Genomic DNA, 24217 nt, shown 5'->3' with positions numbered 1-24217 from the left:
AAGTGAGCACAGCACAACAGTCCAAACATGTATTGTATGCTGTTGCATGATGTAATATGCCAGGGAGATATGTATACTGAACTTAAGGAAGTAATACTACCTGTATGTTGTGGAGTAAGCTGTTAGTAGCCCATGTGGCTCACCATAATAAATTGGTCCCTTTCCCCTTCATAATTTAGCCTACTGTTCTGACTTGGTGATGCACATATAGACTATAGCATGTTTCAGAGAAATGTCATCATCGAATATTGTAAGAGCTTTCGTTGTCTGCTTATATGCCCCTTTGTTTATACTACGGTTCTGACTTCGTGTACAGAGAGAAATCTATAAGAACGGCCCATGTTCTGAATTCTGTGCATTTCAAAGGTGCTGAACAAATAGTTATATTGACTTGGTCTGTTTTAGCTCGCTCATTAATGTCTTAATCTAAATTACGGATTGCCTCTTATCCGCTCATCGTTCCCTTATGCCATAGTTTGTAGATCTCAATTGTCAGTAGAAAGCACATTTGTTTAAGCAAGTCAGTCATATCAGCTATGTTTTTAAAAAGGCAGTAAATGAGGCTGACAGACGAGGCTCCGCTTGTAGCAGTGGTAAGGATTCACTCCATGGTGCTGAATAGAAAGAGCTGCCTGTTGGGACAGCTTTATGTAGGCCCTAACAGTTTGTGGCCACTGTTAGTCACTGTTATAGTGCATTAAGTACATTTTACGATTCTGTCATTGTGGGGGCATGATTCGTCCCACCCGGGCGCCGGTGTAGACGTGTTTTGCATCGGCTGGAAGTTGATGCATTCGATTTGGACCTGGGCTGCCTCGTAGTCGTGCGCCAGGTGCCCTGTTCAAAGCCCATGGCGAAGTCGGCTTAAAACAAAAGTGACGTTCAGTGTTGTGTTGTGTAGAGGCTTTGCTGACATGCATAATTTTTGTTGTTGTTAAGTCTGCCCCACCAAGATTTACATGCTAAAATTACCACTGCATATATCTCACATTCTCCCACATTGCAGGTTGGCAACACAGGGAACCCAAACATGAGTGAAAAACAGTACTATTCATACAGAAAGTATTATCCCTTTTTCACAGCAACTATTTCCCTTTTTCTGTGATGTTACAAACAAACTAGGTCCAACAATAGTAGCCTGCCTCTGACTTTATCCGAAACTTGCCCATACTGGTATATAAATTAATCAATATTATACCAACCTACCTCTTTTGACCTTGGGGGTGGGTTCTTTATTTATTGCATTATACTGCCATTATACTATGGTAACGCACAATTAATAAATATGATAATTTCTGGTACCATTTATCATACTTCATACATCAAAGCTAAGACCATGGTACATTTCCATAATTCAGCTCTATACCATGGTATAAGTGAAAGTACCATAGTAGCAGCATGGTATGAATGAAAGTACCATAGTATCACCATGGTCCATTTTTGTAAGGGGAGGAAAGGAAGAGAGGAGAGGAAGAGAGAAGACGTGAGAGGAGAGAGTTGGGGAAACCTCAATTGTAATTCTCCTCGCGCCCTCTTTCTTTGCCTCCATCTCAAAAGAAGGAGGCGAGGAGATAGAATTTTAGGATTATGGCAAATTACATTCTCCGGGGGAGAGGAAGAGAGGAGAAGAGATTTGTTGATCAAACCCTCTGGAACAATCAGGAAGCATCTGTTGTGGGTGTGAAACTGCTGTCAACGTTTTCTAAATGAGGATTGGTTGACTGAGGTGCTTGTCAACGGAACGCCTCTATTTTGAGTACATTTTACGATTATTGTCATTGTGGGGTATGATTAATCGCCCGTGTAGGCGTGTTTTGCATCAGCTGAAAGTTGATGCATTCGATTTGGAACTGGGCTGCCTCCCGGTTCAAAGCCCATGGACAAGTCGGCTCAAAACGGAAGTGAGGTATTAAGCACGTAGTAGTAATTAGTAGGCTTCTGTGTTTTCCCATGCAAAAGGGATTGCTTTTGATAAAAATAATTTATCTGCCTTCGCAATGAAAGGTAGTCAGAAATGTCAAACATTTATTTTATGGAAAAGAGATGTATGTTTCTGCACGATGCACCATGCTACCTTGTTGACAAAATGACGGAGCGGCGCAGATCACTGTTCGATTTTGAGAGGGGCGTGCCCCCCTCCCCGCTTTCACCCAATGACATGGCGGGCATATTTCCGTTACCCCGCGGCTCAGCATAATCGAATGCGCCCATTGTGAAATTGAAATGACAACAGCTAGCTAAGGAAGTGAAAGCGAGTATATATAAAACCAAAACTTTGCTTTTGGAGGAACATAGTCTGAGCACCTCCATAGAACGACAATCTAATGAGAAAGCTGTCAGGTACGTAGAATTGTTGACAAACAAGGTTCGTATGACGATCTTGCGCAATCGTTGAGCCGGCTGGGTAACGGCGTTAGTAAATATTCAATGTTGGCTACCTGGTACAGGTAGCTAGTTAGCTAGCTTACTTTTAGCTTGGAGTACAAGTCGTCAGCTCTTAGATAACTAACGTTACACAGCTAGAGAGCTAATCAACTGTCTTGTCAGGGATATGTGATGTGGACGGGGTGGTGTCAAAATACCTAGTTCGCTTGCAAACTATAGGGTGTCATGTCATACCGGGACAGCACAGGACTTCCTGATTATCTAGCTAGCTAGGTCCATTATCTTGGTCCCAAGGTTGTCATATGATGTCCATGTTAAACACTAGTCTGCACACTTTGCATATAGGTGGTGAGGTTCACTGGGACTTGTTTGACAATCAACACAGGTGTGTGTCTTGTGAGCCCTGTGTGTGTCGGGTGAGCCTGTGCCAGATCACATCAGCTTTAATTCAGTATATTAGTCAAATTTCACAGAAGTGTAAAAGATCAGAGCCCTCTCTGTTCTCCTCAGAAAGATGGTTAACTTCATCTAATGGAAACACAAACTAGAAAATTACATTTGGAATGGGAAGCGTCTCCCTCAGGGAGAGAGGGAGCTTTTTACAGAAAGTTTAAGCTTGGAATACATGTATAACAAGGTTTTATTGGTGTCTACGCCACAAACCTAATTTGTTCTTTCGGTAAGATGCACCCCCTCTTACTGCAATCATCGGCCTCCGTCTGCTTTAGTCTTCTTTCGTACCTCACCTTGAACACTGACATATAAAGGCTTTATTGACTCTAAAGCACAGGAGGGTCATAATAATGGTGCAGAACGGCACAAATGGAATGGCATCAAACACCTGGAAACCATGTGTTTGATACCATTCCACATAATCCGCTCCAGTCATTAACACGAGCCTGTTCTCCCCAATTGTGACACCAACCTCCTGTGCTTTAAAGTGTCTACTCCACAACACTAATTTGGTCTATTTCTCTCTCAGGATGTTAGTCCTGCTGTACTTCCTCTTTACGTTCGCTTCATTGGCTGCTTCAGTGGGGCAGACAAGAAGTGGAAAAAGATGTGACGCGGGTGTTGCGGCCCCCATTCCGGTGCTGCTCGTGTCGTTTGATGGTTTCAGAGCTGACTACCTTCAACGGTTCACTCTACCCAACCTAAAGCTGCTGTATTCGCAGGGAGTCCTGGTGGAACAACTTACTAATGTCTTCATCACCAAGACCTTCCCTAACCACTACAGCCTGGTAATATATAAACTTTCACCCCTGACCTATAACCCCTTGTGAGTTAGAGGGGATGGTGTACTACAAACATTTACAGAAGTTGAATACCCAAAAAGCCTACTAAATAAGTAGTATGGGAATTCGATAGCAGTTTGTATGACCCCTAAATGCTAACCTCTTACCTCTATGCCCTCCAGGTGACAGGTCTGTATGCAGAGTCTCATGGAGTCATAGCTAGCAATATGTATGACCACGTGACTCATAAGCACTTCACTATCTTCAACGACACCGACCCTTTCTGGTGGAATGAAGCTGAACCCCTCTGGGTCACTGCACTGGATTGTGGGTACAAGACTGGCGTGGCCATGTGGCCGGGGTCAGACTTGCCGATCAGGAACAGAACAGCGACTCACTTCATGCCCTACAACCCCTCCGTGACCTTTAGTCAACGCCTGGCCAATGTCACTGACTGGCTGACTGGGGTATGTATCTTCTGACCCATAATCCCAGTTATTGTTTTCACTGAGTAGTGCTTTCAGATATGGAAGTGAGACATCCCACTCCCTAATCTTTTATGGTTCATATACAGTCAATGAACTCAGCAGACCAGTCCTAGCTGCTATTGCATTGGTGTCTATGGGAGAGCAACCCCTTAAGCAGACGGGAAGTGTGACCATTTTTTATTCAATGGTAAACGGCCTGAGTAAGACATCTTCATTTGTCCTCCATTCCTCTCTCCAGGGCCAGGGTAAAGGGGAGGGGCCAGTATCGTTTGCAGCTCTGTATTGGGAGGAGCCAGACAGGACAGGTCACATGTATGGACCAGACAACACCACCCACATAGCACAGGCTCTTAAAGAGGTACTGTACGTGTGTGTCACACAATATTACATTGCATTATATTGTGCTCAGTTCTACTGATTTTGAACTGTGTGACGTGTGTTAACAGGTAGATGACAATGTGGGTCTGCTGATGTCAGAGCTGATGCGTGCAGGGTTGTGGGGGCATGTCAATGTCATCATCACCAGTGACCATGGAATGGCCCAGTGTTCCACTGATCGCATCATCAGGCTGGATGACTGTCTGCACCCTGACAACTACTCAGTAGTAGACCTAACCCCTATCGCTGCTATCATACCCAACAGAGGTGTATACACACAAACGCACACACTTGCTATTAGTGAAAAGTTTGTGACTGGTTAAAGGAGAGGTTGGTTAATGTGTGTGTGTGTGTGTGTGTGTGTCAGACCCCAAGGCAGTGTTTTCCCTACTGAGTGGTTGCCATACCCACATGACTGCGTACCTGAAGAAGGACGTTCCTGATAGGCTGCACTACAGGAACAATGACAGGATTCAACCAATCATATTAGTCGCTGACGAGGGATGGACTATCGTACAGAGGGGAGGGCTACCACGTCGTAAGGCTTTTACACATGACCCACACACACACACATATATATATATATATATATATAACTAACTAACTAACTAACCGTCTGTCTCTGTGTGTACACTCTAGTGGGAGACCACGGCTATGACAACATTCTACCCAGCATGCACCCCTTCCTGGTGGCAGTGGGCCCAGGCTTCCTTCCTGGTTACCGTCTCCCGCTGTTACAGAGTGTTGATGTCTACCCAATAATGTGTCAGCTGCTTGGGGTTCCACCAGCACCAAACAACGGATCTCTGTCCCAGGCACGCTGCTTCCTGGCTGGGGAGGACTGTGTCGACATCCCCCTGGTGGTGGGACTGGTGGTGGGGGTACTGCTGGTTCTCACCACACTCACTGGTTAGTCTGCAGTATTGCTTGTAATATATATGTTTCAATATCATCATGTTTTAAGTGAAATATGTAGTTTTTGTAATAGTCAAGAGAGAGAGAAGGGTGCTCCTTTAAATTTCCTTTCTCGCTCTCTTTTTCTATATACGACTTTTATATTTTGTCATTGACTTTAATATTTGACTTTTTATTATTGATATTTGTACTGCACTGTTGAGGAGAGCTTGCAAGTAAGCATTTCACTATACCGTTTACACCTCTGTATCCTCTTATATGTGACGAATAAACTTTGAGTTGATCTCTCTCTCTGTCAGGACTCTTCAAGTTGTGGAGGCCACGGCGTCAGTCATCCTCTCGTCCCTTCCAACGCCTCTCAATACAGGACGATGATGATGATGACCCTTTGCTGGACTAGAGTAATGAACTCCCAGCTCGACTAGACTGACCAATCACAGATCAGAACGTCATATCACATCCAACCAGAGGTCATCACCACCACGCTCCCAACATCCAATCGGTACTCTGGTCAAATATTTTGCACTAAATAGGTAAGAGTGTCTAATTTCAGACACAGCCATACTCTGTTATGAGACTAAACAGAGCAGTTGTCAGATTTCAGATTCACACACTCCTTTCTCTGTGGTACCATACTCATGCCATTTTCAAATAAATGCATGAACTATAAATAAACAAATTAAACCACAAATAGTTAAAAATAAAGAAATAAGACACCAAAGAGAACAGTCAGTTGGTAGAAACAAACTGGGGTTACTTGAATATGTCTATATACAAAGAAGCCACCTATAATGATAACATGTTATATATGTAAAAAAAAAAAATCTCAGTTCATTTGGAAAGATTTGCAGACAATCATAAAGAAGTATTCATCATTATGGTAAAGAGAGATTCTAGTAAAGGGAGGTAAACCTGAATATTGGAGAGTATAATTCCTAAGAGTACCGCTATATTGCAGTAGTATATTGAACAGCAGTCATGCTGTAAAGTTGTTATATAGGTTTTATTAAGGGTTTTATTAGATATTCTGTATACTACTGAGCCAGGGAGTGGAGTCAAAAACCGGACTGAAGCTATGTTTCTGTTAGTCACTTAATTAGATTTTATTTAGTAATGTGTGTTTTCTGAGCTAAGCTATAGCACTGGCACTATATGGCCTCCTGTAGTGTTAAGGAGACCTGTTATGCTATTAGATTCATGTTCAGGGGCCGCATTTATAAACGTTGCGTAAGTACAAAGAATACCCCTAAACATGCATGTTCCAGTTTTCATGAAAAAGTTGGCATTTATAGAAACTGAACTTGACTTGAGAATGTGCTTAACTCCCCACAAACTTTAGACCATGCATATGCTCAATATCTAGTGGCTAAAGTTTTCTATTGCAAGCAGGCATGTACTGAAAGTAGGCTGCCAGGAGCCATTTGCTGTCAGTGAGAAAAGCCTATATCTATGTTTTATTTTTGGAATGTAAAATAATTAGACCTAGGAAACTATTTCCTTATTATTTTATTAATGATTGCAGTAGCCTAGATTACTGTAGTATAATTTTTTTTGTAGCCTAGACAACGTTTCAGAATTGGCGGGCAGTCCAGCATATTTTGGTTGAGGGAAAAGTCTATGCAAAACATGTTGAATTCAAACGTTATGTTGACAGGTCCACAACAATTTGCCTTTTTTCCATACACTGTCAATCCTTTGCCAAATACAACACAAGTTACTGCAAATTATGAAAACATTCTGCCAACACTGTAAATAGACCGGTAGCTTATGTAACATTTTTGACAGTAGGCTACAGTATTGCTGTTCTATAGGAGTGTGGAGTGCAGCATCATAGAATAATTAATCTCAGAGCCTATACCTACCAAGGCAGGAGATAAACACAGTCTATTGAAAAACAAAATATTGAACAATTCGTTTTTGCTGTAGCATTTACTTTTAAATAGTTTCAAATAAACAATCAATCTTGCAGAACAGTGTATAGCACTCCCTTTAGGCAGCAAGCATGTTTATTTAGAAAAAGTCACTGTAAAATATCAAAACGTTCTGCCCACACCTCTACAGAAATGTGATCAAATTAGCCATTACCCTTTTTATTTTTTTTATTTTTTTTTAGAAACTGTCGTGGCCTAATTCCAATAGTTCCAAATTATACAGCAAATAAAAAGGTGTTATTGTCACCATAAATGGTGACTGGTGTCGTTATAATGCTCGTTCACACAGGCACAGTTTTAGGATGGTTCGGATTTATAACTGGACATGTGTCTGTATGGTGTGCACCAAGTTTATAAATCTCAATATTTTTAGACTTAGGTATTCGCTTTCAGAAATAGCGCCCGCAGATATTTTGTTATACATTTACGCAGCGGTTAAAAATGAAGCCCCAGGTCCTTTATCTAAAAATAAGTAATTGTTTTGTTTGTTTGATTCTCTTCAAGCTACAGTGTGTGTGCATGTGTGTCGGCTGAGAAAGGGTGTCCAATGTCTTTTTATTCTTTAAAATCTTTTTATGCACGTTTATTTTGTGTGGTTTGTTTCCAGATAGCTCAGATCTTCCATTATTAAATGATTGTAGTTGTGTAGAGAAGTCGAAGATCTGCTGTTACTGTGGGTACTATACCATAGTTACTATGTTTGCAGTACTATGATTACTGTGCTGTTACTGTGTTATTACTATGCAAACCAGTTGATGTCCCACCTCCAGGTGGCTACTGAATTGGTCCTCTGTGTGTTTCTGCTCAGATTGTCATTGAAGGACAAATAAAAGTATAAAGTGTACACATTGTATCATTATTTTTCAAAATGCTTAGACTTCACGCCCACCCACTATCACTTCCCCCTACCTACAGCTGAAGTCAGAAGTTTACATACACATAAGTTGGAGTCATTAAAATGCGTTTTTCAACCACTCCACAAATTTCTTGTTAACAAACTATAGTTTTGGCAAGTCGGTTAGGACTTGCCATCTGCTTTGTGCATGACAAGTAATTTCTCCAACAATTGTTATCGGACAGATTATTTCACTTATAATTCACTGTATCACAATTCCAGTGGGTCAGAAGTTTACATACACTAAGTTGACTGTGCAGCTTGGAAAATTCCAGAAATGAAGTCATGGCTTTAGAAGCTTCTGAGAGGCTAATTAACATCATTTGAGTCAATTGGAGGTGTACCTGTGGATGTATTTCAAGGCCTACCTTCAAACCCAGTGCCTCTTTGCTTGACATCATGGGAAAATCAAAAGAAATAAGCCATGATCTCAGAAAAAATTGTAGACCTCCACATGTCTGGTTCATCCTTGGGAGCAATTTCCAAACGCCTGAAGGTACCACATTCATCTGTACAAACAATAGTACGCAAGCATAAACACCATGGGACCACGCAGCCGTCATACTGCTTAGGAAGAAGCGTTCTGTCTCCTAGAGATTAACGTACTTTGGTGCGAAAAGTGCAACTCAATCCCAGAGCAACAGCGAAGGACCTTGTGAAGATGCTGGAGGAAATGGGTACAAAAGTATATATCCACAGTAAAATGAGTCCTATATCAACATAACCTGAAAGGCCGCACAGCAAGGAAGAAGCCACTGCTCCAAAACCGCCATAAAAAAAGCCAGACTATGGTTTGCAACTGCACATGTGGACAAAGATCATACTTTTTGGAGAAATGTCCTCTGGTCTGATGAAACAAAAATCGAACTGTTTGGCCATAATGACCATCGTTATGTTTGGAGGAAAAAGGGGGTGCTTGCAAGCCAAATAACACCATCCCAACCGTGAAGCACGGGGGTGACAGCATCATGTTGTGGAGTTGCTTTGCTGCAGGAGGGACTGGTGCACTTCCCAAAATAGATGGCAACATGAGGAAGGAAAATCATGACGAAGATGAACAATTTAAAGGCAATGCTACCAAATACTAATTGAGTGTATGTAAACTTCTGACCCACTGGGAATGTGATGAAAGAAATAAAAGCTGAAATAATTCTCGCTACTATTATTCTGGCATTTCACATTTGTTAAAATCAAGTGGTGATCCTAACTGACCTAAGACCGGGAATTTTCACTCAGATTAAATGTCAGGAATTGTGAAAAACGGAGTTTAAATGTATTTGGCTAAGGTGTTTGTAAACTTCTGACTTCAACTGTATGCTTAATCATTACAATTGATTAATATAATTGACAGGTGTGTGTGTGGCTAGGTTTCCATCCGGTAGGTGGCAAATATTGTAAAATCTGCATAAAACAATATGTACATTTTCCCACCAGAGATGTATTTTCATCAAACTGACTTATTGCTGATTAAAGGACATGCGTGATGAAGTAGAGCACATACAAATAGTTCCCATGCACCTAATAAAAATACAAGTTAAATGGGTTTCCATCTGCTGTTACTATCATAGGCTACTGGTCTTTTTCCTTTCGGGCATGGTTTTGTTTGCTATTGAATGAGCAATGGATAACTGGTGGCCTAATATTTGTTGTGTAGAGGTAATAAACCAGTTATGTCAGAAAAAGAGAAATGCTCTGCAATATGATTATGATTTAGGTCTATATAATAAAAGTCAAATAAATATATTAGGCAACATGCCCTATGAGATGTTCTTACCAACGGCAAAGGCGTCTGGTTTTCATTAGGCCTACGTTTTAATGATTTTATTAGCCTACCATTATTATAATTCCTGTGCGTCAAACTCCTACATTTCCCCAAAAATAACAATATTTGCTTGCAATACAGTTGATCAACCACTAGAAGTTGTGCATATGCCATTTCTAAGATTTGCGTGGAGATATGCACACTTTCCTATCAAGTTCAAAATGGATAAATGCCAACATTTGCGGGAAAACTTGAGTTGAGTCTTTTTTTGTGCACACGCACCTTTAGATAAATGAGGCCCCAGGAAACCAACAAACTAAAAGAACCACACACATTTTGGAAAATCTTCAATTCACTCACAGCATAATGTATTAAAATGAAAGATACAAAATGTTAGTAGATATGGACTCGTAACATTTGTGTATTGTTCAGATTGAACTATGTTTTAAAATGTCTTTTCTTATGTCTTATTACTAATATCACTATAGATAGGAACTACTAGTATGTCAGAATTGTCACAGGTTAATAGTCTTTTCAGGAGGTAATGTAATAGCAATAACCCATCCCACAACAACATCAAGTTTCGTGTGACAATCTCCCAACATTAGCATCAGAGGGGAATGCCACCAAGCAAGATCAATAAGTTAGCCAGCTAAACTTTGAACCCTCCTGAACAAACCCACATACAGCATACCCAGGACAACAACATCACAGTCCTACTAAATGTTGTGTTCATCATTCTCATTCAGTTTGGATATTCTAAATGACGGAAAAACATAAATCAGCAGTATGTAGTTAGAACCAAAAGAGATAGGGGCAACGAGAGTACCTTAAAGATATTTACAAGCAAAACAAATACTTTTAGATTAAAATATAAAAAGTTTGACTATTAATCTCTCGAGCTATGTTTTCACGCTAAGGGACATGGATAACACCATTAGAAAACCTTAAACCCTCACCAAATAAAAACACTTATGTATTCATTTATTTGAAATATAATGACAGGATTAAACCCCTTGAAATGCACCATCTTGTTTTCTAGTGGGTCCTGTGAGTTCAAATGAAATTGACTTTTCATGTCATACATTTTATGTCACCCCTGTACAATACAACAATGTTAAGTTTGGTAAAAGGTAGACTCATCAATATGACATCATCATACACAGAGGTGTGATTTCCAAATCTGTCACTCTTGTTGCTTCTCAATGTGTACCTTCCCTTGAGACATGTCCCCATTAGACAGAGTGATAGTGGCAGTCTTTGCAGAAATACATTTTTCGGTTGATTTCTGTAAACAGGAAGTTGACCTGTATGTGGATGTCATATAGCAGAGTGTACCTGCTCTGTGCTTATAAGAGCTGGCTCCAGGGCAGCCTGACAGACTAATGTCCTGACCACCAGTTAGAATGACTCACTGACTGACTTTAAAAAAATGTTATATAAATACTGAACAAAAATATAAATGCAACATGTAAAATGTTGGTCCCATGTTTCATGAGTGCTGGGGACAATAAAAGGCCACTAAAATATGCAGTTGTGTCACACAACACAACGTTACAGATGTCTCAGGTTTTGCGGGAGCACACAATTGGCAAGTTGACTGCAGGAATGTCCACCAGAGCTGTTGCCAGAGAATTGAATATTAATTTCTCTATCATAAGCTGCCTCCAACACCGTTTTAGAGAATTTGGCAGTACGTTCAAGCGGCCTCACAACCGCAGACCACGAGTAACCACGCCAGCCCCGGACCTTTCACATCTAGTTTCTTCACCAGCGGGATCGTCTGAGACCAGCCACACGGACAGCTGATTTCATGGAAGAGTATTTCTGTCTGTACTAAAACCCTTTTGTGGGGATTAACTAATTCTGATTGGCTGGGCCTGGCTCCCCAGTGGGTGGGCCTTGTTCCCAAGTGGGTGGGACTATGCCCTCCCAGGCCAACCCATGGCTGCGTCCCTGCACAGTCATCTGAAATCCATAGATTAGGGCCTACTTCATTTATTTCAATTGACTGATTTCCTTATATGAACTGTAATTCAGTAAAATCTTTGAAATTGTTGCATGTTGCGTTTATATTTTTGTCATATATATATATACAGTAGGTCTCCATGGCCTTGGCCTTCGCATGGCCTTCGCATAGGTCTGCATCAGACAACAGGTCAATGGCACCATCGCCCCTGGGATGGTGCCATTGACCTGTTGTCTGGAGACAGGCGTGTAGCCAGGGTCTTCGAAAAAACGTGGTGCAGATCCTGGTACTCCTCCGGTAAATCCACTTGAGGAACACAGCCCGGACTTTCCACCGTAGCAGTGTTGACAGACACCACAAGACACCTCCCCTGACACTCCTGCGACCAACCCAGCAGTCTCCTATCGGACCAGGAAATAACTGGATGCAAACTCAACCAGTCTATAATCAATAAGGTGATCTGTTCTGAATGAGTGTCCTGGGTCAGCAAAGAAACAGGAACAGTAATGTGATGTATGAGCCCTGTCCTTATTGGACGATTATCCAGGGATCGAACCGGAATGGGTGACTGTAGGGGAACCAAAGGGATGCATAATGCTGTGCCTAGTGCGCTATCTTAAAAAATCCTGGCAGTTCCGGAATCAATCAGAACTAACGGGAGTGAAGGGCGAGAGTACTCAGGGAATTTAACAGGAAAACACACTGGTTGATTTGACAGACAAGGAGAGGAGACCTTGCATCCTACCTGGGTTAGCGCAGGAGAAGTCCTTGGCTTGTCAGCTCCTTGCCTCCTAGTGAATAAAGAGCAGGTCGGGGAGAAAGGACCCCTTTCCTCACAATAGAAGCAGAAGCACAGATTCCTCCTCCTCCTATGCTCTGCCGAGCCGAGCCCACCACGTGCCGAGCCCACCACGGAGCAGGTTTACTTCGGGACTACAGGAGGTTGTCCACCCGGATCACCATGCTGATGAGCTGGTCGAGTGACAGGTTGTCATCACGGCAGGCTAACTCCAGCTGTACCTCCTCCCCCAGTCCGCTGCGGAAAACGGTACCAGAGCCAACTCATTCCATCCGGTGGAAGCCGCCGTGATGGTCCGGAACTCCAGGGCGAACTCCGAGGCGGTCCTAGCTCCCTGGCGTAGTCGGAGTAGATGCTCACCTCCCACTCGGCCCTCCACAGGATGATCAAACACCGAGCGGAAGAGAAGGGTGAAGCGCTCGTAGGACTCAAACTCGGTTCTGCCAGTCTCCCAGACCGCGGCACAGTCCAGGGCCCGCACGGTCAGTGCCGAGATGACGGTGGCAACCCTGTCTCTTCCGGAAACATCCTCGGCGTAGAAGCGAGGTACAGGTTGTATTGTAGAAGGAACCCCTTGCATCTTGCTGGCGCACCGTCAAAGCTCTCCGGGAGGGACAGGGGTATTCTGCAGATCGGCGCCAAGAGCAGGATGGTTGCCAGCACACTGTCCATGGCGACCCCAAGTCTGGAGAGACAGTCCTCGTGGTGCTGTACTGTCCCTACAATGGTCGCAAGCTCGGCCTTCCCTGCTGTCTCCATATGTTGGGTCGATTATTCTGTCACGCTGTTATAAAGGATTTGGAGACATGCAGGGAAGGAATACATCATCTGGGTTTTTAATAAACCCAAAACAAACACGTATAGAAAACACTGGGATGTACCCAAACAAAAGAGCGAGGGTAAACCTCGTAGGACGATATGAGATGAGACCCGAAATACACAATACACAAAACATGCAGCACAAGCTGAGACAACGCATAGGTACTCACACGACCAATGGACATGGGAACAATAATCAACAGCCCAATGTGCAAACAAAGGGCAATTTATACAAATACAATCAGTGAGGAATTGGAACCAGGTGTGCGTAATGGCACAGTTCAGTGCAGCCTCGAAGGCCGGCGACCTCCGGAACTGGTAACAGAATGAACAGCAGTAGGGGGTGGATCCGTGGCATTATCCTCTGCAACAGAGGTAATTCTGGGTCTTCCTTTCCTGTGGCGGTCCTCATGAGAGCTAGTTTCATCATAGCGCTTGATGGTTTTTGCGACTGCACTTGAAGACATTTTAAAAGTTCTTGAAATGTTCCGGATTGACTGATGGACTGTCGTTGGAAAGAAAGTTCACAAAATAAATTTTAACAAGGCACACCTGTTAATTGAAATGCATTCCAGGTGACTAACTCATGAAGCTGGTTGAGCGAAAAACAAGAGTATTTAAATCTGTCATCAAGACAAAGGGTGGCTACTTTGAAAAATGTCAAATATAAAATATATTTTTTATTTGTTTAACAGTTTTGGGTTGCTACATGATTCCATATGTATTATTTAGTAATGTTGATGTCTTCACTATCATTCTATAATGTAGAAAATAGTAAAAATAAAGAACAACCCTGGAATGAGTAGATGTGTCCAAAGTTTTGACTGGTACTGTATAAACTAGATTTTGATATGAACCTGCATCAATACAGCCTCATCTCTGAACTGATTGCGTCTCAGAATTTGGGCACAAAATGAGACCCTTCTGTTACCTTAGACCCAGAACAGAAACAGAGAGAGGTTAGAAGTCAAATGTAGAATGCTGAGTTCACTTGTGACTCAAAAAGCATACCCTCAAGTGTATTATTGCTTTAATAAATTAAGTTAATATATATTTGCACCATATGAAATTCATATATATTTGTCCATAAATAAGTTAATACATATTCATACACAGTTGCACCAAAATTAAGTTAACAAATGAATTTCACATACATATTAACATAATGTATATTCTGTATTTGCACCATTTGAAGTTGATCAGTGGAAGGCTTAGTGTTGATTGGTGGAGGGATTGTCAGGTGAATTTAGGTAAAGGTCTCTGTTACCATGACAACCTCAGATATGAGGTTATCAGAAAGAGCACGACATATCCCGTAACTACATGACAGACAATCATATCTGGTCTACACAATACATTTCTATCTTAAAGTTCTGTAATGTTGTACCCTTCTGAGCAGACAAACAAGCAAACATAACAGACTGCTGAACTCACAGCTCAGTCACAACACACGTTGTACACACATCTCTGTACATTGAAATATACACTGAGTACAGAAAATCTTTCCATGACATATACTGACCAGGTGAAAGCTATGATCCCTTATTGATGTCACTGGTTAAATCCACTTAAATCAGTGTAGATGAAGAGGAGGAGAAAGGTCAAAGAAGGACTTTTAAACCTTGAGTCAATTGAGACATGGATTGTGTATGTGTTCCATTCAGAGGGTGAATGGGCAAGACAAAATATTTAAGTGCCTTTAAACGGGGTATGGTAGTAGGTGCCAGGCACACCAGTTTGAGTGTGTCAAGAACTGCAACACTGCTGTGTTTTTCACAACCAACAGTTTCGTGTGTGTATCAAGGATGATCCACCACCCAAAGGACATCCAGCCAACTTGACACAACTGTGGGAGGCATTGGAGTCAACATGGGCCGGCATCCCTGTGGAACATTTCGACACCTTGTAGAGTCCAAGTCCTGACAAATTGAGGCTTTTCGGAGGGCAAAAGGGGAGGCAACTCAATTTTAGGAATGTTTTGTACACACTGTATACACATCCAGTTATCCAAACTGAAGAGAATATAAACTCACAGCTAGAAGTCTGCTTTCAAGCAGCTATTTATATATACACTACCGTTCAAAAGTTTGGGGTCACTTAGAAATGTCCTTGTTTTTGAAAGAAAAGCAATTGTTTTGTCCATTAAAATAACATCAAATTGATCCGAAATACATCCTAAATGTTGTAAATTACTTTTGTTGCTGGAAATGGCTGATTTTTTATGGAATATCTACATAGGTGTACAGAGGCCCATTATCAGCAACCATCACTCCTGTGTTCCAATCACATGTTGTGTTAGCTAATGGCACATGGTGTGTTAGATAATCCATCCACTTGGCAGGTGTGGCATATCAAGAAGCTGATTAAATAGCATGATAATTACACAGGTGCACCTTGTGCTGGGAACAATAAAAGGCCACTCTAAAATGTGCAGTTTTGTCACACAACACAGACCATGTGTAACCACGCCAGCCTAGGACCTCCACATCCGGCTTCTTCACCTACGGGATTGTCTGAGACCAGCCACCCGGACAGCTGATGAAACTGTGGGTTTGCACAACCGAAGAATTTCTACACAGAATGTCAGAAACCGTCTCAGGGAAGCTCATCTGCGTGCTCGTTGTCCTCACGAGGGTCTTGACATGACTGCAGTTCGGCATTGTAACAGACTTCAGTGGGCAAATGCTCACCTTCGATGACCGCTGGCATGCTGGAGAAGTGTGCTCTTCACGCGTGAATCCTGATTTCAACTGTACCGGGCAGATGGCAGACAGTATGGCGCCATGAGGGTGAGCGGTTTGCTGATTTCAATGAACAGAGTGCCCCATGGTGGCGGTGTGGTTAGGGTATGGGCAGGCATAAGCTATGGACAACGAACACAATTGCATTTTATCGATGGTAATTTGAATGCTCAGAGATATCTTAAAGATATCCCGAGGCCCATTGTCATGCCATTAATCCATCACCTCATGTTTCAGTAAGATAATAGACAGCCCAATGTCACAAGGAACTGTACACAATTCCTGGAAGCTGATAATGTCACCCATTAAGCATGTTTGGGATGCTCTGCATCGACGTCTACGACTGAGTGTACCATTTCCCGCCAATATCCAGCAACATCGCACAGCCATTGAAGAGGAGTGGGACAACATTCCACAGGCCACAATCAACAGCCCGATCAACTCTATGTGAAGGAGATGTGTCGCGCTGCATGAGGCAAATGGTAGGCACACCAAATACGGACTGGTTTTCTGATCCATGCCTCTAGCTGTTTTTAAAAGGTATCTGTGAACAACAGATGCAGATCTTTATTCCCAGTCATGTAAAATCTATAGATTAGGGCCTAATTTATTTATTTCAGTTGACTGATTCCCTTATATGTACTGTAACTCAGTAAGCTCTTAGAAATTGTCGCATGTTGCATTTATATTTCTGTTCAGTTTAGGTCTCAGAGCAGGTGATGTCACCGAACGCTACAAGCACGCACCACTGACTAGCTAGCCATTTCAAATCGGCTACATGTGCGCACATGTATATAGAGTTGAAGTCGGAAGTTTACAAACACCTTAGCCAAATACATTTAAACTCAGTTTTCACAATTCCTAACATTAAATCCTAATAAAAATTCCCTGTTTTAGTTCAGTTAGGATCACCACTTTATTTTAAGAATGTGAAATGTCAGAATAATAGCAGAGAGAATTATTTATTTCAGCTCTTATTTCTTTCATCACATTCCCAATGGGTCAGAAGTTTACATACACTCAATTAGTATGTGGTAACATTGCCTTTAAATTGTGTAACTTGGGTCAAAAGTTTTGGGTAGCCTTCCACAAGCTTCCCACAATACGTTGAGTGAATTTTGGCACCTTCCTCCTGATAGAGCTGGTGTAACTGAGTCACTCCAATACCTTGACTTTGTTGTCCTTAAGCCATTTTGCCACAACTTTGGAAGTATGCTTGGGGTCATTGTCCATTTGGAAGATCCATTTGCGACCAAGCTTTAACTTCCTGACTGTTGTCTTGAGATGTTGCTTCAATATATCCACATAATTTCCTCCTCTATTTTGTGAAGTGCACCAGTCCCTCCTTCATCAAAGCACCCCCAAAACATGATGCTGCCACCCCCGTGCTTCACGTTTGGGATGGTGTTCTTTGGCTTGCAAGCCTCCCCCTTTTTCCTCCAAACATAACGATGGTCATTATGGCCAAACATTTCTATTTTTGTTTCATCAGACCAGAGGAAATTTCTCCAAAAAGTATGATCCTTGTCTCCATGTGCATTTGCAAACCATAGTCTGGCTTTTTTATGGCGGTTTTGGAGCCGTGGCTTCTTCCTTGCTGAGTGGCCTTTCAGGTTATGTTAATATAGGACTTGTTTTACTGTGGATATAGATACTTTTGTACCTGTTTCCTCCAGAATCTTCAGAAGGTCCTTTGCTGTTGTTCTGGGATTGATTTGCACTTTTTGCACCAAAGTACGTTCATCTCTAGGAGACAAAACGCGTCTCCTTCCTGAGCGGTATGACGGCTGCGTGGTCCCATGGTGTTTATACTTGCGTACTATTGTTTGTACAGATGATCGTGGTACCTTCAGGCGTTTGGAAATTGCTCCCAAGGATGAACCAGACTTGTGGAGGTCTACAATTTTTTTTCTGAGTTATTGGCTGATTTCTTTTGATTTTCCCATGGTGTCAAGCAAAGAGGCACTGATTTTGAAGGTAGGCCTTGAAAAAATCCACAGGTACACCTCCAATTGACTCAAATGATGTCTTATGATGTCAGAATCTTATGAAGCCATAACATAATTTTCTGGAATTTTCTAAGGTGTTTAAAGGCATAGTCAACTTAGTGTATGTAAACTTCTGACACACTGGAATTGTGATACAGTGAATTATAAGTGAAATAATCTGTCTGTAAACAATTGTTGAAAAATTACTTGTGTCATGCAGAAAGTAGATGTCCTAACCGACTTGCCAAAACTATAGTTTAACAAGAAATTTGTGGAGTGGTTGAAAAAAGAGTTTTAATGACTCCAACCTAAGTATATGTAAACTTCCGACTTCAACTGTATGTATATGTATATGTGTGTCAGAGAGAAGACTCGTACTGCAGTAGTTCATAGAGCAGAGATCTGTCCCTGTATCGAATGCCTGCGGCTGCAGGCGTCAGGTACTGCAGTAGGTTGATGGTTCTTCGCAGCCGTCTGTCCACATAGTGAGCGTCCCAGGCCGGGTAACGTTTCCTGGGCATGTCAATCTTTATCAGAGGACCCTCGAAATGGCGTGAGGTGGGGGGCTCTGAACGCACCTGGAACACCGGCAGACAGCTGTCTGCGATGACGTCATCACTGTGGGAAGGGGTGGCCAGATGGGCTGGGGTTGGCGTGGCGGAGGGGGGCAGGGGGTTACCCCACAGCAGCTCGTCACAGCAGGTTGAGGCCGGGGTGGGGTGTGTGTGTGAGGGGTGGAGAAGGCCGTAGTATAGAAGCATCACCAGTACTCCACCCGCAAAGGACAGGTAGACACCACACAACGCTGGCACCGCATAGTTGTCTGTGTCTGCATGGTCACGATACACATACCTGTAACACACACACATGCAACTATTATGATATGCACGCACACACATTTGTCTCTGCACTGATTAAGATAGATACACCTATTAGATGATAAAACACATAGGTGTGTCTGTCTGTCTACATACCACAGTCCGGTGAGAAGTGTGTTCTCAGCCAGTACCACAGAGTAGTAAGCAACCATGCGTCCCCTGGTGTGTCCCTCCTTGACGTTGAACCAACAGAAGATGTAGACGATCCCCACCACCATGTTAAATAGCACCTCCTCCCAGCGAGACATACAGAAGTCTGTTCCTCCATGCACCACCCACAGTGCCATGCCACACCAGTGGAGCACCACAAAGATGCCAAAGTACAGGTGGAAGAGGGAGGCGAAGAGGGCGAGAGAGAGAACGCGGGAGGAGATGGTGAAGAGGCGCCAGAGAAGGTGTAGAAGGGCACCGCGGTAACTCAGACTGCGCTGGTCGTCCCTGGAGTCACGCAGGAGCTTGTGGTACGAAGCCAACACCCAGGATAGAGACAGAAGAGAGCCTAGACTAGATATACCTAGAGAGAGAGGGATTGATTCTCATCTTGGTAATGCTAGTTGAAGAGTGAGTGTGTGTAATGTGTACTGTGTGTGAACTGTGTGTGTATACATACACTGTAGAGTCTCAGCCCGGTTCTGCTGTATCATAATACAGAGCTGTAGTACTAGTTGAGGAGCTGACTCCAGGAAGGTCTCCAGTAGCCGCAGCATGTTGACGTCTGCATACTCAAACATCATGGCCCAGTAGAACCTCCTCTGGGCCTCCTTAAGCTCCTTCATACGGTGGGACTGGATACCCAGGTACAACGTACGGATATACCTGGGGGTCAGAAGTTGGAGGTGAGACGTCAATCATCATGGTCCCTGTAATACCGCCATCATGGCCCAGAGAGAGAGAGAGATAGAACCTGTTTGAATGAATAATGTCAATTACGGAGTGCCCCAGGCTGTGGGTGTGTGTGTTTGTGTGTATGCATGTGCGTAGTCATGCTCATACAACCATCTGAGCTGCATCATATGAGCAAATTTCATATGACATCAATAATTCACTGGCCACTTAGAAACACACACATGCAGACACACATTTCACCAGAGAAACCTGAAAAATGCCACATCACAACAGAGGAAGAAGAGAGAGAGAACTTATTGATTTGTGTTTAATTTGCGTAAAAAGTTTGTTGTTATCCATCCTTTCACTCTCTCGCTCTCTCCCTCAGTCCCCTCCCCCTTCACTACTGTTATGTGTGTTTTCTTCCTTCTACTCCGATGCTCCATCTCACAGTGATCTATCTCAATCAGACTGAACCATTCCACACACACCACTCTTTGGGACAGGCCACACCATTAGGGAAAGTGTTACACATGGGCACACATGCAGACACACACCACTGGGGAGGAGCAGGGTTGTTATTTTCACTGTGAGCCTTTATAAAAACATGCAAGAAACCACACAACCCGGTGTGTGTGTCAAACAGTCATACAGGTGTCATCCAGTCAGCCAGAGCCCCCACCCCACCATGTATTTGAATGCTCAGTGCATTACTAGACAAACGTGGACGGTCCAAACGCTCCTCAGACAACTCTCATTTACAAATCACTGAGCTGCCTCCCAACCCCCATCACACACACACGCATGCACACCCGCTCTTAAACCCACTCAACATCTCCCTCAGGCACTTAGGCCATTAAAGATTAATCTGAAAGAGAGCGGGAGCGAGAGAGTGTGTGTGTGTGTGTGTGTGGTTGGGGGGGCTTTGACTATTGGTGTTCAGTCAGGGTGTAGCGCAAATGCAAGAGAAGATGAAAATCGATTGAGCCCAAATAGTTTAAAACTGTTTTACCAAACAGTGGGGAAATAAGCTTTATTCAGGTCAATGCAGCTTCTGTCCATGTTCTACACATGTGCCCTTTGTCGCTTATATGGCCATTTGGATTGTTTGAGTAACCTTGCTAATGCTACTGACTGTAATTCAGTGTTGCCTGCTTTTAGAGCGCTGTGTGTGTGTGTGTGTGTGTGTGTGTGTGTGTGTGTGTGTGTGTGTGTGTGTGTGTGTGTGTGTGTGTGTGTGTGTGTGTGTGTGTGTGTGTGTGTGTGTGTGTGTGTGTGTGTGTGTGTGTGTGTGTGTGTGTGTGTGTGTGTTCGTGTGCGTGCGTGCGTGGGTGGCCTACTGGTAAAGAGTGTTGGGCCAGTTACTAAAAAGGTCGCTGGTTCAAATCCCTGAGACGAATAGGTGAAAAATCTGCCGTTGTCCTTGAACAAAGCACTTAACCCCCAATTGCTCCAAGGTCGCCATCAATAATGGCTGATCCCTGGCCGTGACCTCACTCTCTCACTCTCGACCGGCACAAAACATCCAGTGGCGGACTGCAATAGCATTGAATAGTCCCCGCGATATATACAACTGTTCAGGGAAGTCAGGAACCAATTCACACAGTCAGTCAGGAAAGCAAAGGCCAGCATTTTCAAACAGAAATTTTCATCCTGTAGCTCTAACTCCCCACATTTTTTGAGACACTGTAAAGTCCATGGAGTACAAGAGCACCTCCTCCCAGCAGCCCACTGCACTGAGGCTAGGCGACACGGTTACCACCAATAAATCCATGATAATCTAAAATGTCAATAAGCATTTCTCTACGGCTGGCCATGCTTTCTTCCTGGCTACCCCAACCCCGGCCAACAGCTCTGCACCCCTCACAACTACTTGCCCAAGCCTCCCCAGCTTCTCCTTCACCCAAATCCAGATCGCAGATGTTCTGAAAGAGCTGCAAAACCTGGACCCGTACAAATCAGATGGGCTTGACAATCTGGACCCTCTCTTTCTGCCGCCATTGTTGCAACCCCTATTACCAGTCTGTTCAACCTCTCTTTCATTTCGTCCGAGATCCCTAAAAATTGGAAAGCTAGACCCAAACAAGAGTGTCACGAAGACGACACCATTCTGTATACATCTTGGCCCTTCTTTGGACACTGTGTTAACTAACATCCAAACGAGATTCAATGCCATACTTCACTCCTTCTGTGGCCTTCAGCTGCTCTTAAACGCTAGCAAAACCAAATGCATGCTTTTCAACCATTCCCTGCCTGCACCTGCCCGCCTGACTAGCATCACTACTCGGGGCGGTTCTGACCTAGAATACATGGACAACTACAAATACTTAGGTGTCTGGCTAGACTGTAAACTCTCCTTCCAGATTCATATCAAACATCTCCGATCCAAAATCAAATCTAGAATCAGCTATCTATTTCGCAACAAAGCCTCCTTCACTCACACCGCCAAACTTACCCTAGTAAAACTGACTATCCTACCGATCCTCGACTTTCGTCGATGTCATCTACAAAATAGCTTCCAATACTCTACTCAGCAAATTGGATGCCATCACAGTGCCATCCGTTTTGTTACCAAAGCGCCTTTTACCACCCACCACTGCGACCTGTATGCTCTAGTCGGCTGGCCCTTGCTACATATTCCTCGCCAGACCCACTGACTCCAGGTCATCTATAAGGTCTATGCTAGGTAAAGTCTGCCTTATCTCAGCTCATTGGTCACGATAACAACACCCATCCGTAGCACACGCTCCAGCAGGTACATCTCACGGGTCATCCCCAAAGCCAACACCTCCTTTGGCCGCCTTTCCTCCCAGTTCTCTGCTGCCAGTGACTGGAACGAATTGCAAAAATCGCTGAAGCTGAAGACTTACATTTCCCTCACTAACTTTAAACATCAGCTATCTGAGCAGCTAACTGATCGCTGCATCTGTAAATAGCCCACCCAATCTACCTACCTCATCCCCATATTATTTTTATTTACTTTGCTGCTCTTTTGCACACCAGTATCACTACTTACACACCATCATCTGCTCGTCATCATCTGCTCATCTATCACTCCAGTGTTAATCTGCTAAATTGTAATTACTTTGCTACTATTGCCTATTTATTGCCTTACCTCCTCATGCCATTTGCACACACTGTATATAGACTTTTTTATTTTTTTATTGTGCTATTGACTGTACGCTTGTTTATTCCATGTGTAACTCTGTGTTGTTGTTTCTGTCGCACTGCTTTGCTTTATCTTGGCCAGGTCGCAGTTGTAAATGAGAACTTGTGCTCAACTAGCTTACCTGGTTAAATAAAGGTAAAAAAAAAATATTAATACAAATATTATCTAAGGGAGGTAAACTGCAAACACAGATGCATGCAGGCAAACTCACATAAAGTGTGTGTGAGGCGAGGTGAACATGTGGTCTATTGTATGGACAGTAGAGGAGGAGAGAACAGGGTGACATGCTCTGTCCTTACCTCCAGACCTGTCCCAGCTGTAGAATGTGTATGGTGATCTGCCACAGCCACACTGAGGCCACTCTTACCCGGTCTGTCCCGGGATAAATCCATGTTTGTTCGGCTGGCCCTCGCCTGGTCAGCTTTTCTCTCTCTCCTCCCTTGCTGCAGTCCACTGTCCCCAGCCAGGTTGTCAGACACTCTCCACTGTAGTCCTGGATGAACCAGCGGAAGCTCAGGATCTGAACTACCATCGACGGCACCAGTACAAGAAAAAGCGTCAGACCAAACCACAGATAGTCCTGTCTGGTGTAGTAGTCCGCAGCGAGAAGTAGGTCTGTTCCCACATCCCAAAAGAAGACGAGAAGAGCCAGGATCAGCCAGAGGCAGTCCAGCCACAGGCCCTCCTCTGGCGGGCAGCGAGTCTCCCTTAAATCGTTACCCCTGCCAACTCCGGTCCCTCCAATCCCTCTATAATAGGAATGATCATAATAATAATGGTAAAAGGGTAAAAATGAGAATAGCAGAGACAATTATCATACTACACACACACACTTACCCAGTAGTGTCCTCCCCCAGCAGGTTTCCCAGGCAGTTGGAGCGACAGCCCCAATAGCAGACAGCAGAGTGGCAACAGAGACAGATGTGAATGGCTGCAGATTCCAGAGGCTGACAGTCTCCCTCTGTGTCTCCATCAAACAGCCCCTCCCCCACCCCCTCCCCCGTTCCTCCCCATCCCCCTCCATCAGACTGAGCGGCCAT

General features: G+C 43.5%; 2 protein-coding genes across 2 annotated transcripts; one reads left to right on the top strand and one right to left on the bottom strand.

The window, feature by feature from the left end:
* Positions 1-2181: 2181 nt before the first annotated feature.
* Positions 2182-8176, top strand: enpp4 (ectonucleotide pyrophosphatase/phosphodiesterase 4). The gene is made up of 8 exons (XM_064928052.1): positions 2182-2340; positions 3368-3626; positions 3803-4087; positions 4347-4466; positions 4555-4753; positions 4854-5024; positions 5126-5395; positions 5701-8176. Exons 2-8 carry the CDS (start codon positions 3369-3371, stop codon positions 5799-5801), a joined length of 1404 nt encoding a protein of 467 aa, XP_064784124.1. The 5' UTR covers positions 2182-2340; position 3368; the 3' UTR covers positions 5802-8176.
* Positions 8177-18490: 10314 nt separating this feature from the next.
* Positions 18491-24217, bottom strand: LOC135508104 (XK-related protein 6-like). Its single transcript, XM_064928053.1, has 5 exons — positions 24015-24217; positions 23477-23926; positions 19794-19999; positions 19280-19697; positions 18491-19157 (listed from the first exon to the last, which is right to left on the bottom strand). The coding sequence occupies exons 1-5, from the start codon at positions 24215-24217 to the stop codon at positions 18665-18667; spliced, it is 1770 nt and encodes a 589-aa protein (XP_064784125.1). The 3' UTR covers positions 18491-18664.

This window comes from Oncorhynchus masou, chromosome 21, assembly GCF_036934945.1.
Source record: "Oncorhynchus masou masou isolate Uvic2021 chromosome 21, UVic_Omas_1.1, whole genome shotgun sequence".
NCBI classification, from domain to species: Eukaryota; Metazoa; Chordata; class Actinopteri; order Salmoniformes; family Salmonidae; genus Oncorhynchus; species Oncorhynchus masou.
This window is presented reverse-complemented; position numbering and strand designations above follow the sequence as displayed.